This window comes from Perca fluviatilis, chromosome 10, assembly GCF_010015445.1.
Source record: "Perca fluviatilis chromosome 10, GENO_Pfluv_1.0, whole genome shotgun sequence".
NCBI classification, from domain to species: Eukaryota; Metazoa; Chordata; class Actinopteri; order Perciformes; family Percidae; genus Perca; species Perca fluviatilis.
Window position 1 is genome coordinate 6,083,149 of NC_053121.1, and position 13,312 is coordinate 6,096,460.

At 39.5% G+C, this 13,312-nt stretch overlaps 1 protein-coding gene across 4 annotated transcripts in view; it reads left to right on the forward strand.

Moving 5' to 3' along the window:
* LOC120567168 (long-chain-fatty-acid--CoA ligase 1-like) overlaps positions 1–13,312 on the forward strand; it is a 30,069-nt gene that overhangs the window by 4,062 nt on the left and 12,695 nt on the right. For 3 of the 4 annotated variants that reach the window (XM_039814031.1, XM_039814034.1, XM_039814033.1), the window contains exons 2-6: positions 5,844–5,900; positions 6,086–6,287; positions 7,973–8,087; positions 8,288–8,352; positions 12,248–12,349. In XM_039814031.1, coding sequence (XP_039669965.1) covers positions 6,093–6,287; positions 7,973–8,087; positions 8,288–8,352; positions 12,248–12,349 — 477 coding nt within the window. In that variant the 5' untranslated portion in view covers positions 5,844–5,900; positions 6,086–6,092. The remainder of the gene's footprint in view (positions 1–5,843; positions 5,901–6,085; positions 6,288–7,972; positions 8,088–8,287; positions 8,353–12,247; positions 12,350–13,312) is intronic. The other variant, XM_039814032.1, reaches the window with a different exon arrangement.

A 13,312-nucleotide genomic window follows, 5' to 3' on the forward strand; every position in this document is an offset into this window, starting at 1 on the left:
AATTTATGAAATCGAAATAAATAGAGGGAAATAAATAAATGTGACATTATGAAATAAAAGTCACCTGAAATAAATAAGTTTTGACATTTGACTAAATTATTGGTTTTGGTGAGACGAGATTACATGAAATGTTCAATATATTCTGATAGGACATGGGGAGACAGGAATAAGCCTAAATTAAAAGAAATAGCTGAGAAAATTCAGGGAGAAAACATTTTTTACTAAAAGTAATGACTAAAAGTTGACTAAAATGCAATGACTTTTCATCAACTAATACTGGACTAAAATGTTTTGAGTTGTTGATGTTGGTATTGACAGTGATAGAAGAAGTACTCAAAACTATTAACTATTAATAGCAGGCTGAAGCTATTAATACCGCACGGGAAAAAGTCCTGCATTTGGGTTGGGTGCTCCAGGAGTGGTCTGAAGAGTGAAAGAGAGGCGCATTATTAGCACAATGATTGATTTTGTCCATATCGCCCAGCCCTATAATAGGTCTCCTGTAAGTAGCCACGCCCCTTCATTTGAATATAATAAATGGAAATAAATAGAGGGAAATAGATAAATGTGACATTATGAATTGAAAGTCCCTTGAAATTAATAAATGTGGACTTATGAAATAAAAGTCCGGAGAGATAAATCAAAGTAGTCATTTGTAAAACGTCCTTTTAAAACCTAAAAAAAACAACGTTTTGAGTTTATTTCGGGACATTTTAAGGATCTAACAAAATAGGCTAATTAATGGACTCTAAACACAGACAAAGTATGTAAGAAACAACAGCATATGCCACAACTCAATAAATTAACAGAATTGTATTAATTGTATTAACAGAACAGCTTCCTCGCTATTATGCAGTTTTTCCTTTTGATCAGCTTTTATCTCACTTTCTCTAATCATGTCAGCTGCCCACACCAGGGTCCCAGGTCAGTGGGGGAAAGGTGACGGGACCAAGCAACTGCTTAAACCTACGGTGTTGCAAGGCACTTAATTAGGGAAGTCACATTTCTATTCATGGTACTACAGTAACACGGATGATGCAGTTGAGTAAGATAAAACAGGGCGTGTTGATGCACAATGCAGTATTGTGGTATAAACAATGCAATTAATTTGATTGTATTTGTAACAGCAAATCAGAAAAATCCCAAACTCAACAATTTGGTCTCCCAGCTGTTACGCTCTCTCATTGATCTTGTCTGTGGATAAGTTCATTGTTGTGAACATTCAGCCTTTGAGTCAATCAGATCGACCGTCTTGCCCCAATCAGCCAACCAGAGCCCCCCTAACCTCCCCCGGAGCCAGTATGACCTTTGATTGGTAGATTAGCTGAGGTTACACATCACATTGGAACAGAATCTGTGTCTGTGCAGAATCAGGGTTTGGTGCCAGTAGTATATCCCAGTTTCCTCCTCCTCCTCCTCCTCCCCGTGAGAGCAGAGTGTACCGGTTGCTGTAGCAGCAGCAACAACAGCATTCCCATTGAGCTGAAAAAGGGAAAGCCACTGTCTCTCACGTGGCTGCTTGCTGTTACAGGTGAGTGGGGAAGGGGTTCAATAGGGATAAAGTGGTACACTGGCATATAAATAGCTCTGCGTGGTGCTTGGAGAAGATGGAAACAACGTGGTCGTCTCGCCATCTGTCTGTGTGTTGTTATTGAAGCCTATAGATACCCGGCACAGTCTTATACAGGTTTTTTCCAGCTTAGAGGTGGTGCAGTTACTTGTCCGTAAACTTTGAGGCATATTTATGGTAAACTTGCTAGTTATCATTGAGGTATCTCAGTGGCTGTAGAGGAGTGGATTTGCGTTGAATGTCTTCAATTCTGTGCCGTGAAACACAGCGCCTATGAGTTGTATTTTATGTATGTAAAGTATGGTTTGTTTTTACTTGCAACCATTTAAAAGTGAACTGAAAGCAATCCCCCACACTTGAGGCATTAGAAATTAGAAAGGAGTATTTTATTGGGAGTCTACCTATATTATGATCACAAAGAGCGCAGTATGAAAAAAACTAAAGGAAGAACTTAAAGCGGGACTTTAGAAGTAATTACACAATCTACCCTACACAAGTGGAAATTGTAATTTATTAGTAAAAACATCAGTGGGTTTTGCCGCTCCAGTCTTAATTGGTCCGGTACCAGTACCTTATGGTGTGGCTAATGCTCGGTAGTGTTAGCAAGTGTTATAGCTTTGAAACTGACATTACTTAGTCGGGTAACTAATGCTATGACTTGATCTCTACTTGTTCTACTGTCACTCTACATTTGAGCATTTACCATTATCCCATAATTGTCACTTGTGTCCACAGTGGTTGCTGTTATACACAAGTGACACAGGCTCATTTTAATGCCAAGAATTAAAATTGAATCCATATTGAAATGGGAAGAAAAGATTAATTATAAAAAATATAAAAAATAATGCAAAAATGTCTAGCATATGTTAGGCTATATGAGGTGTAACCACTAGACAAATAAGACTGAAGCACCAAAATCCTCTCTTGATGAAGCTATATCATTGCTAACAATTTACAGTGTAAACACAAGAAGGCTTGTGAGAGTCTTAAGTGATCCCACAATGCTTCTCACATGCATTCATCACGCTCCCTTGTGGCTGTAGGATCTGTTTGCTAATGGGCGACTGGTTGATTTGATTATCTAAGCGTTGGGTGTCAGAGCAAGGCCGTCAGTACAAGTTTGGTCTTGATGTGATCAGCGTTTTTCTTCCGTTTGTATCATTTACTTGGAATCTGGGCCTAAGGTCATTGCCTTTACATGGAGCCGGACCTGTCCCGGTTCTCACCTTAAGACCTCGGACTCTGTTTCTAATCTGTTTATTAGGGTTAGGGGTTAGGGTTAACAGCTCTTCTATCCTGTCACCTTGTGTGTGTGTGTGTGTGTGTGTGTGTGTGTGTGTGTGTGTGTGTGTGTGTGTGTGTGTGTGTGTGTGTGTGTGTGTGTGTGTGTGTGTGTGAACCTTCTTCCCCACCTGTTAAACACAAACACACACCATGGGAACGTGTCCTCGGAGAATCTGTTAAATATATGGCATATGATCTAATTATACTGCAATATAAGCCCCTGTCATTATTCTACAGTAGTAGCAGCAGCAGAACAAAGTGTTTTGAGGGCTCTGCACTTGAGAGTAGACTGTAGAGAGAAACATAACTTTTCTGGTGGTTGATGCGGAGTGAGCAATGGAAATGCTTTTTGTGTCAAGTAGCCTAATGTTTGAAAAGCATAATGTATTGGTACACAGATAGTTCTGTTTTAAACGGCGTTTTGAAACAAAATCGATCTCTGACCACAATCATTTAGGCTCCGTGTCAGAAATTATCTCCGTCCATTAGAGCTGGGTGATTTCTTTCCCTAAAACAATCTGCGTTTTTTTTATAAAAAACTCGATTTACGATTCGATTCGATTTCCCTTCCATTTAAAACAAAATAACTGCGAACTGTAAATATATTTTAAAAATATATATTTATTGTATTTAATTAAAGTGCATCAAGATAAACAAAATTGCCTTTCTCTAACTGAAAAGTCACTGTGCAGTGTGCAACAAAGATTGTTTAACATCAAAATTATTTATCCTGTATTTGGATTGAAAAAAAATCGATTTTTTTTGAAAATATGAATCGATTTGACCTACCAACTCGATTTTTAAATCAAATCGATTTTTTTCCCAGCCCTACCGTCCATAATAACGCGTCTGACAACGCATATGACCATTGGCAGGACATTGTCTGACATTACTCTGCAGTTGAAAATCATGGATGTATAAGTATAATACAGAAAATACTTAAGAAAAGTAAGAGAAGGGATTTATTTGCTTGGGCCGACGATAAGGTGGAACTGTTATTGAAAGGTATGTAAGCCTACCTAACATTTAAGACTAACATGGGCGTCTACGTTTTTTTTTTTTACGCTTTCAAACTTAAACCGGATTAGCGGCGTATTCAAATGTCTTCGTTTTAGGTGCTCGGAAATGCTTGAGTAGTGTGGACACGAGGCGTAAACGTAGTGAAAGATATGCGTTTTGAAACAAAATGAGTGTGGATGTAGTCCCAGAACTAAAAAGCTATTAGCCTAAACTTATATAATAGCCGCTTTCCGACCGGAGGGATTTTTGCAGTTCCTACAACAATTTGGGGATTATTAAGTTCCTCTGGCCACAGTTCCTGTAACTCTTTCAGCTCCTAGTTCAGGGCACGGTCTTTTCCCTTTTCCGCATAGTGGTGGTTAGATGGCTGTGTTATAATAACAAAAGGTCAGTTCCTATGGCCACTTGGTCAGTGCGAAAAACTGGTTTTGGGGGAGAGTAGTTAGTAGAACTGTTTAGAAGTGGACTGTTCCTATAACTACGTTCCTGTAACTACTTGGTTGGAAAGAGGCTTTTGTTTGACCCTGGGTGGCTGTTGTGTTGCTCCACTCAATAACAGGCCTGCCATGGCTCCCTGCACCTGCCAAGTGTATATGCAGGGCTCGAGAGTGCGACCAATTTGGTCGCAAATGCGACCAAAATTTGTAAGGGTGCGACTAAGATTTTTCCTAGGTCGCACCGGTGCACCTAACGTCCTCGCATCCGCTGCCTCTCCACTAACGGAGCGATTTTGTTTATATCGATATGGTTTAATGTTGCGTTACATGACCCATTCCTTCTGGAAAGCCGTGCCTGTGTTTGGATTTGGATCTCTCCTCCGCCGCAGCCCCCATTCACTCACACACCGGCCGGCTCACCTGCAACATGGAGAGACACAGCGCCGCTGGTCCAAACTCCCGACATTTGTCTACAGTTTTAATTGTTATTAACACAGCAGTATATTGTTAAGTATGAGAGGGAAACCTGTATTGGTACCAGTGTTTCCGCTGGTAACTCTGTTACTGCGGCCGCCACGGCGAAAAACACATTATTAAACTAACTTCAGCATGCTGGATCATAGTTCATAAAAATGCAGCGCAGTGACATTTCATAGCCTACACAAGACTGGTGTAACGCCGCTAATGAGTCAGCCGTCACTCTCTGAGTAGCCTAGCATACGCTTCAGTCCATCGCACTCGCACTCCCCCTGTCTTTCGGTCGTTATTTTTTTATTATTATTTTTTTTTTTTTTAAGATTGGGTGCACCTAAATTTTGTGCTGGTGCACCTAAATAAAAAAAGTTAGGCGCACCAGTGCAACCAAGGCAAAAAGTTAGTGTGGAGCCCTGATATGTATCGGATTCCATGTCAAACCACAGATTTGGCCTAGACTCAATCTTGAGGTTATCAGAAGTTATACACTAACCTACAAGGGGCATATTTTTGTTTAAAAAAATCTATTGCTTGCACTGTACACAATGGATTTATTGGCTGAGGCTGGCCATTTAAATTTCTGGAGGTTCCTTTAAAGATACAGTGTATGCATCTTTTCCGCATTAAAATGTCTGAAAACGACTAAACCCATGTTATATATTTTGTTGAAGGGGGGAGGGGGCAATTTTGCACTGTTAAAGACAAAATATGTGTCAAACCATTCGGAATTAAGTATTGTGGTGCTGCAGAGACACCCCAGTCTACAAATTGTATCCTACAGACAAAGAAAAAATCTTTGTTTTGGCTCATAATCATGTGAACGCACCAACAGTGTGGTTGTCATTACTTAGAATTCCTCATGGGGGGCAGAAACTACGCGCTGTAGCTTTAACTAGAGGTTAGTATTCTGTTAAGATTTAAATAATCACAGTACAAACAAACCGAATGAGGGATGTGATTGCTCGGTGGTTAAAAGTAATAAACCTCCCAAAATGATGGATCAAAAATACTCGAAGTGATAACGAATGAATGACCAGTCTTGTCTTTCCTCTCTCTAGGTCCCCTCGTGGCCAGCTTCTCTCCACACACACTCTTACCTCACCTCAGGGCCAGCTGTGAGTGCTCAGTGTTATCAAACACACCCAGCCCGTCATTCATCACACACACACACACACACACACACACACACACACACACACACACACACACACACACACACACAAAGACACACACTTACACATACACATACAAACTAACAAACCGGTACACTTTCCACAAACACACTTTCCCCCCTCATCAGCAGCATCATGCTGAGCCAGGAGATCTTGAAGAAGCTGAAGTTGCCAGATCTGAATGATGTCAGCCAGTACATCAGGAGTGTCTCCACCCCGGTGTTGGTCAGCACGGGGGCCATGGCTTTTGCGACAACCTACTACCTGGCGACACGACCCAAGGCCATCCCACCGGTCTGCGACCTCCGAATGCAGTCAGTGGAGGTTCCGGTGAGTTGGCGTTGTGTCTGTCCGTATCAAGAAACTAAAACGGTTGCAGGTTAAAAATGTCTAAACTTAAACAGAAAATCAGTGCTTACCTACGTTTAAGGTTATACTGCGCAGATCTAGGCATACGTACTGTAACTGTGATGTTGCTGATGAAACGCCATGGAATGTAAATGTACTGTAGGCCTAAAAGTTTATGAAAATTGATGGAGCCAAAACTAAAGGAGGATAGTTCCGTTGATTCACGCTGTTTCCCATAAATGAGCATTCTTACATGACTACTGTCTTTTACTGCAACCCTGACCTCAACAACCTCTTGTTATTGGTGCATCTCGTTGCACAAACTAGCCTTTGTGTCTGAACAGACAAAAACCCATGCAAACTACTACGAAACAAGCTAGTATAATACCAACTAGACTTGTAGTCAGTTATGCCAGGTATTAAGGATTTAAACTATTGCTGCCCAATATATGCTTTCTTTATCGTCATCGCAATATCAGCCGCCGCAATAAACACATTGCGAAAGGCTGCGACACTCATAGGTTTTTTGTGTTAGTTAAAAGAAAATATCAGTAGAAAACTGCACATTAACATGTAACATATTCTGTTTTAGTGGTGCTTTTTATAGTCAATATTCAGTTTGTTCAATAAAAGAATGTTAGAAATGTTTAAAATTTGTTGTATTTTATTAGAATACTAAAAGCAGCAGAAAATGCAGAACTGAGTACATTGTAATATGTTTATTTATCGCAAGTGATATCTTTATCGCGATATTCAACATATCGCATTATCGCATATTTTCCTCATATCGTGCAGCCCTAATTGGAAATCAATATTTTACTCAAAAATAAGGCAGAATTAACCAAAACTAGAGTTGTGATGGTTGGAAAAGTAAAAAGACGACCCAAATCGGCTTTTCGTAGTTTTATTTTGTTTCTGTCGACTTTGAATGAAGCGTAAGTGGCTTTAGCGAATGCGATTTCGCAGATGTTTTCATGTTTAAAAAAAGGATCTTAGTCTTTAACACAAAGGTCGACCTCCTTAGAAATCCTTTCCATAATTAGCTTAGACTATTACTCTGAGCCTGTCAGCGGCAAAACAAGCACTTTTGTGGAGGTAGATACAAGCTTTACAATTGTCCTATTAACTTGAATTGCAGCTTTTTTTGCCGCTGCCGACCGCAGCGATCTCGCTTAATACTGGACCAATGTCAACAATTGTTGTTCTCATCAGTCACTTAGACATAAAAACATATAGAACATATAAAACAAATAGGGTCCAGGTTGAAAAAATAGTTACCCTTTAAATAATATGCAGTGTTTTATAAAACACTGCATATTATTTAAAGGGTAACTATTTTTTAAATATATATATTTATATATTTATATATTTTTAAATATATAAATATATTTATATTATAAATATATAAATATAAATATATTTGTTAGTTTTCAATACATATAGTTAAACGTGCCAAAGAATAACTAAAAGACAATACTGCATTATAGGCTACAGTATGTATTTGTCAATCATTGGAGCCCCCTAAACCTGGAAAAGCACACACGTGTTCTCAGCTATCCCCACAATAACCAACCTGTAACTGTGTGTGAATTAAATATCCAAGCAAGAGACAAGAGGCTGCAACTGATGTTTAAGTTACTAGAGGATCTTTCGTTTCTTTTTTTCAGGGTGGAGACTTTGCACGCCAGTCAGTTTTGCTGAACGGAAACGGTCCCATAACACATTTCTACGAGGATGCCCGAACATTGTACGAGTTCTTCCTCAGAGGGGTCCGGGTTTCCAGTAAGTCGCAAATGCATTCATATTATATGGAGAGAGAAAAAAAACGTGTCTTATATGTCAGCAGCAGAATATACAGGGTAGGAAAGTACAGTATGTATGTGTATTAATAATATGGTTAAAATTCTCTTTGTTTTTCAATTTCTCCCTTTCTTTCTTTAATCCCCTCCCCTCCCCTCTGTTGCTCTCCTTTCATCCTCAAGATAATGGTCCCTGTCTGGGCTCCAGGAAACCAAAACAGCCGTATGAATGGATGTCCTATAGAGAGGTCAGAGGCACCATATGACCTGCATGTATTTATGTCTGAATTTAGTCTTTAAGGTGGCTTATTTAATGAATAATATTTCTTCTTGTGCTGGGAAATAATAAAGGGGTATTCCACCAGTTTTACACATGAAGTTCGGTCAAACTCGTCATGAGTCCTTCTGTAAAAACACTTCTATAATGTCTTCTGTGGCTTTGGAGGAGCTTTGGCAAATCTAAGAAAATTACCCTGGTGATGTAATCAATGTTATCTCAGCTTGAGCTGTGTCCCAGGGCTAGACAAAGAATGGAGACGACACATGAGTTGTGGCTAAAAACAAGTATATATATATATACATTAGTGCTGTCAAACGATTAAAATATTTAATTGCGATTAATCACAATAATGTCATAGTTAACTCGCAATTAATCGCAATAATCGCAAATTTTTATCTATTTTAAATGTCCCTTGATTTCTTTTTGTCCCATTATTTTTTTCTCATTTTAATGCTCTTATCAACATGATACAATACTTTTAAAACGGTGCCTGAACCGAAAGATATATATTTTAAAAAAGGAGCACCTTGTTCAATTGTATTTGTCTGTTCTGTAGGTTAAAAAATATAAAACAATAAAAAGTTGATTCAAAAAAAAAAAAAGGAGCACAAAACGATGAAAACAACCACTGGATGGGAAAAGGGGGTTTTACAATTACAGTGAATGCACCATGAGGCTGGCGAGGCGAGCAACATGACATCATGACTGTGTTTTTCAGACAACGGCAGCTACAGTCCGGTGTTGGAGTCCTCTCTAGTGAAATACAGACACACTTTACACCGTTTAGCTGTAAACATTTTAATTGTGTTTAATCCAGCTGCTAGCTAACGGTAGGCTAACGTTACCTGCTGTCGAGTTTAGTGTTGACTGGCCTCCTGTGCGGCAATGTTTCAGTTCCCTCTAACGTCCGTTTTCGGAGCATCAGAGAGAAGCGCAGGCATCTAAGTGGCACCGAAATAAGGCACCAAAATCCGCATTGCTATTTGGTCCGGTAGATAACGGTCGTTAAGGCACCTGTGCCGTATTAGCACTGTGTCTCGGACCCCATTCAAAACGGCGATTTTCGTCTACTCTTTGGCCGGCTCACAAGCAAGTGCAAACAAGTGTGTGCAGCGTGCATGTTGTTTTGTTTCCGGTCTAGCTAGATCCGGTGTGGTGTTGTAGTTTTTCTAACGTTACTAGTCGTTGGAACAGCATGTGAAAAAACTACAAAGTTTGCTGGGCCAAAAAGAACGTTGATCTCGCGATAAAAAAATTGACACTAATATATATATATATATATATATATATATATATATATATATATATATATACCGTCCACTGCGGTCTGTTCACAGCTGGGAGACTACACATTTATAACAGAAAGCCTGCGTTACAAACTGGGATTGTGATGTTCAAAAAGTCATGGGCATTTACGTGGCTTTAAAGCATTAGTGCGTAACGTTTTTTGATATTAATGAACGTCCGTTACATTCAAGCCATTGCCAAATAAGTTGCTACAAAGCTAATCAAGATTATCAGCTCCACACAACTCTCTCTGTATTTCTCAGTATCGCTATGTTCAGGAGATTGTGTCGTCCAGTGACTTTCCGCGTAGAAACTTGAGTGAAGATAATTGCCTCTTCTGAAGAGTCCATCATGATTTTTTAATCCCCCGTGTACTCCTTGGTTACAAGCTACTGCGGAGGAGGGGAGGGGGGGGGGGCCACGTGCGCGATCACGGAAAGCTTGTATCATGTGGACGCGCCGACAGTGTTGTTGTCATTACTTAGAATTCCTCATGGGGGAGACAGAAACTACGCACTATAGCTTTAAGACTCTAGTGAAATAGGCTATCAAGGTGCATTATGGGAAGTGTTAGCCTAGAAATCTAGACGCACCCTAGCGGCAGCAAATTTAATTTGCAGCCAGGGGGGTCTAGGCACTCTCTGTTGGCTTGTGAGCTGGAAAAACCAAACTCTGGTCAAGCCAAATACATCGTGTACACAAGTGCGTCGGTCTTAAACTAGCAAAGACACAAAGACAAGACATAGGGCTCCTTAAGTGGAAACTACTTTTCCCCCCTTACGTGCAACCTATTTGTGAAAAAGACCAACTGTTATTTATAATATTTATGTAAAGAGATATGAGCCCCTCCCCACCTCCCCCCCCTCCCAACGACGATATCATCGTCCATCGCCATGTTTTACTGTAAACATCGTCAACTGCCAATTTAGGGGACATCGCCCAACCCTAGTTGGTATATTCTATTAACATGTATTTAATCTGGACAATTATTGTACGCTTAGTTTTTGTCATATCTATATGTTGGATGTTCACCAAGGCCAACAATTCAAATAATGACATATTTAACATATGTCATTATTACAAATATTTTAAAATAAATATCCCTGTGAGTCAAAACTACAGGTTTCCCGCTGTTCTGAACGCTTCGGTTTAAGCTGTTTTTTCTACTCTCGGCCTGGAATGTCTTCATACTGGGCTGGTTTTCTTTATATGGTCATCTAGCCTGACAAGCCAGACCCACATCAAGATGTTGGGTCTGGGAACTCACCATTGACAGGGCTCAATCCGAGGAGCGGGATAAACGGTTGTCTTTCAAATTCCCTCTGCACGTAATAGGATAGCGCTACAACCAGGCAGAGCAACGAAGAAGGTAGGAGCTAGTTGATAGATTAAACTTTTGCCGTATCCGGTCAGAAATGTGTCAGTGGCGTCATATAACCTTTCAACTTATATATATAACTCCCTCGTAACTTCCGTCAAAAAACATGCTACGTTCGAGAGTAATTGTAAATCATACAATGTCACAGAAAGAAATGCTGGTAACACTGCTTTTTCTGCCAAAAGGCATCATTTTGGGTTAATCACCAAAACGAATAGTTAAGATTACAGAAAAGTGAAGTGGGAGATCGGGCAGCTGGGAGATGTTCTGCTGCTGCACAACAGGCATCGAATGTACTCGCCATCGCGGAGATTCCCCCTGCAATCCCCACCCACACCCGTCTCTCAGCCTCGTTGAGTAGCTAGCTAGCTAGCTAGCTAGCGTTACAACAAACCCTGTCCGCCCGGTAAAATCCAAAAGGTGACATTGGCATGTGAAATATACTGTGATAGTGTGGTTTTAGCTGCTGACTAATGATTAGCCACTAAGGTTAGCTTGCTGTCTCACTAGCTAACTGGTCAACTAGCTACCAATACAGATTAAATCAAGAAAAACGTAATTATGTTGAGGAAACTGCAGCTATTTTATTAGCATGACATGAATAAGTAAACGTTACTAAATTTAACGTGTATAAACTTGAATGGGTAAACTCGTCCGTTAACAGATGCATTCTATCGACGATAGTGTTTAGCAATAAAAACTCCCATAATTCCATGCAACTTCCCAACGTCATCAAACGTCTGTGTTTACAATCCATTGTTTTGGTTGAGAGACCCCTAGCGGCAGAAAGTTACATATTGTACGTTTAAGCCCTGTATAATATTCCTTTTAAAATGTGTTTCTAATTACTAGCATCACTATGATGATATTTTAACAGGGAAGAGATGTGTTTGCTACTTGTCTGTCACTGATAGTAAAACACTAATTCAGCTTGAACAATGAACAACATGAAATATTATATTGAAACATTCCAGCAACACCTGAATGACCACAAGTTGGACGATAGCCTATCAACCAAATGCTGTAAAACCAGTAGCCAATGACGTTTTAACTGTGCTTTTATAAAAGTGCATGTGATAATTTTGAACATCATAAACCATGTTTTATCTCTCATTTATAATCAGGTCAAACAAAGGTCAGTTTATTTAGTTTTTTGATGATGCACCATTAATTGTGTGTGTGTGTGAGTGTGTTTTAGGTATTGGAGCGAACAGAGAATCTGGGCTCAGCATTTCTCCACAAAGGACACTCTAAGACCACAGACCCCCACATTGGCATCTTCTCTCAGAACAGACCTGAGGTAAAGACTTTTTCCACGGTGCCTGACTGCCGGGCACCAAATTTGTGTCCAAATCACACTCCTTCTCTGACTCATAACTTAGTCAAATCTGAACACATAGACACACATGCGTATTTTTTTAGATTCAGTGTGACTTACACTCTCTGATGATATCATTATCCCGGATGTACATTGCGATTAAACGTAAAAATCTGCTTAGAAAGTTTTTCTTCAAGTACTCCAGTCATAGTTGTCTGTACACCCATGGGTACATTGCAAACAGGAACAGCTAATAGCTAATTTAGCATGCTTTTTTGGTGCCAGTTTGCCAAAACATGAACAAATTAAGTCTTAAAAAAAAGTTTTAGGACACAGTGCAAACGACTAAACCCATGGTATCATTATACTCCCTGTGTCAGCCTTCAAAGCATTCTGCAAACTGTTGTTCCAGAACTTAAATCATGATTATTCTCCAACCAGAAGTAAGACAACGAATAATAGGGATGAAAAAAATAGGGCTGACAAAATCCATTAATAACAGGAACAACTCACAAGCAAATTGATAGCATTCATGGGTAGTCCAACCTATTCTGAAAATAACATTATATGACATGTCTGGCTAATACCTGTAAATAAAAAGAGAGAAAACAAAGCAAAAAAAGCCTAGTGTTTAAGCTTAAAGGGTAACTTTTTTTCAACCTGGACCTTATTTCCCCATGTTGTTGTATCTAAGTGACTAATGGGAAGAACAATCTTTGAAATTGGTCCATTATTAAGCAAGACAGTCAGTGCGCTGGTTTGGTTATAATAAACCCTTAATTCTCCCATTTACATGTGAAAATATGCTGGCTCTATACACGCTAAAAGTACTGTTTATTTAAGTGAAGTCTGGTGAGTTGTAGAGCTTTTTCTGAAAACAAAAAGGATCTTACTCTTTAACAAAAAGGTCTTTCTCTGTAGGGATCCTTTCCATAACGTTGTCAG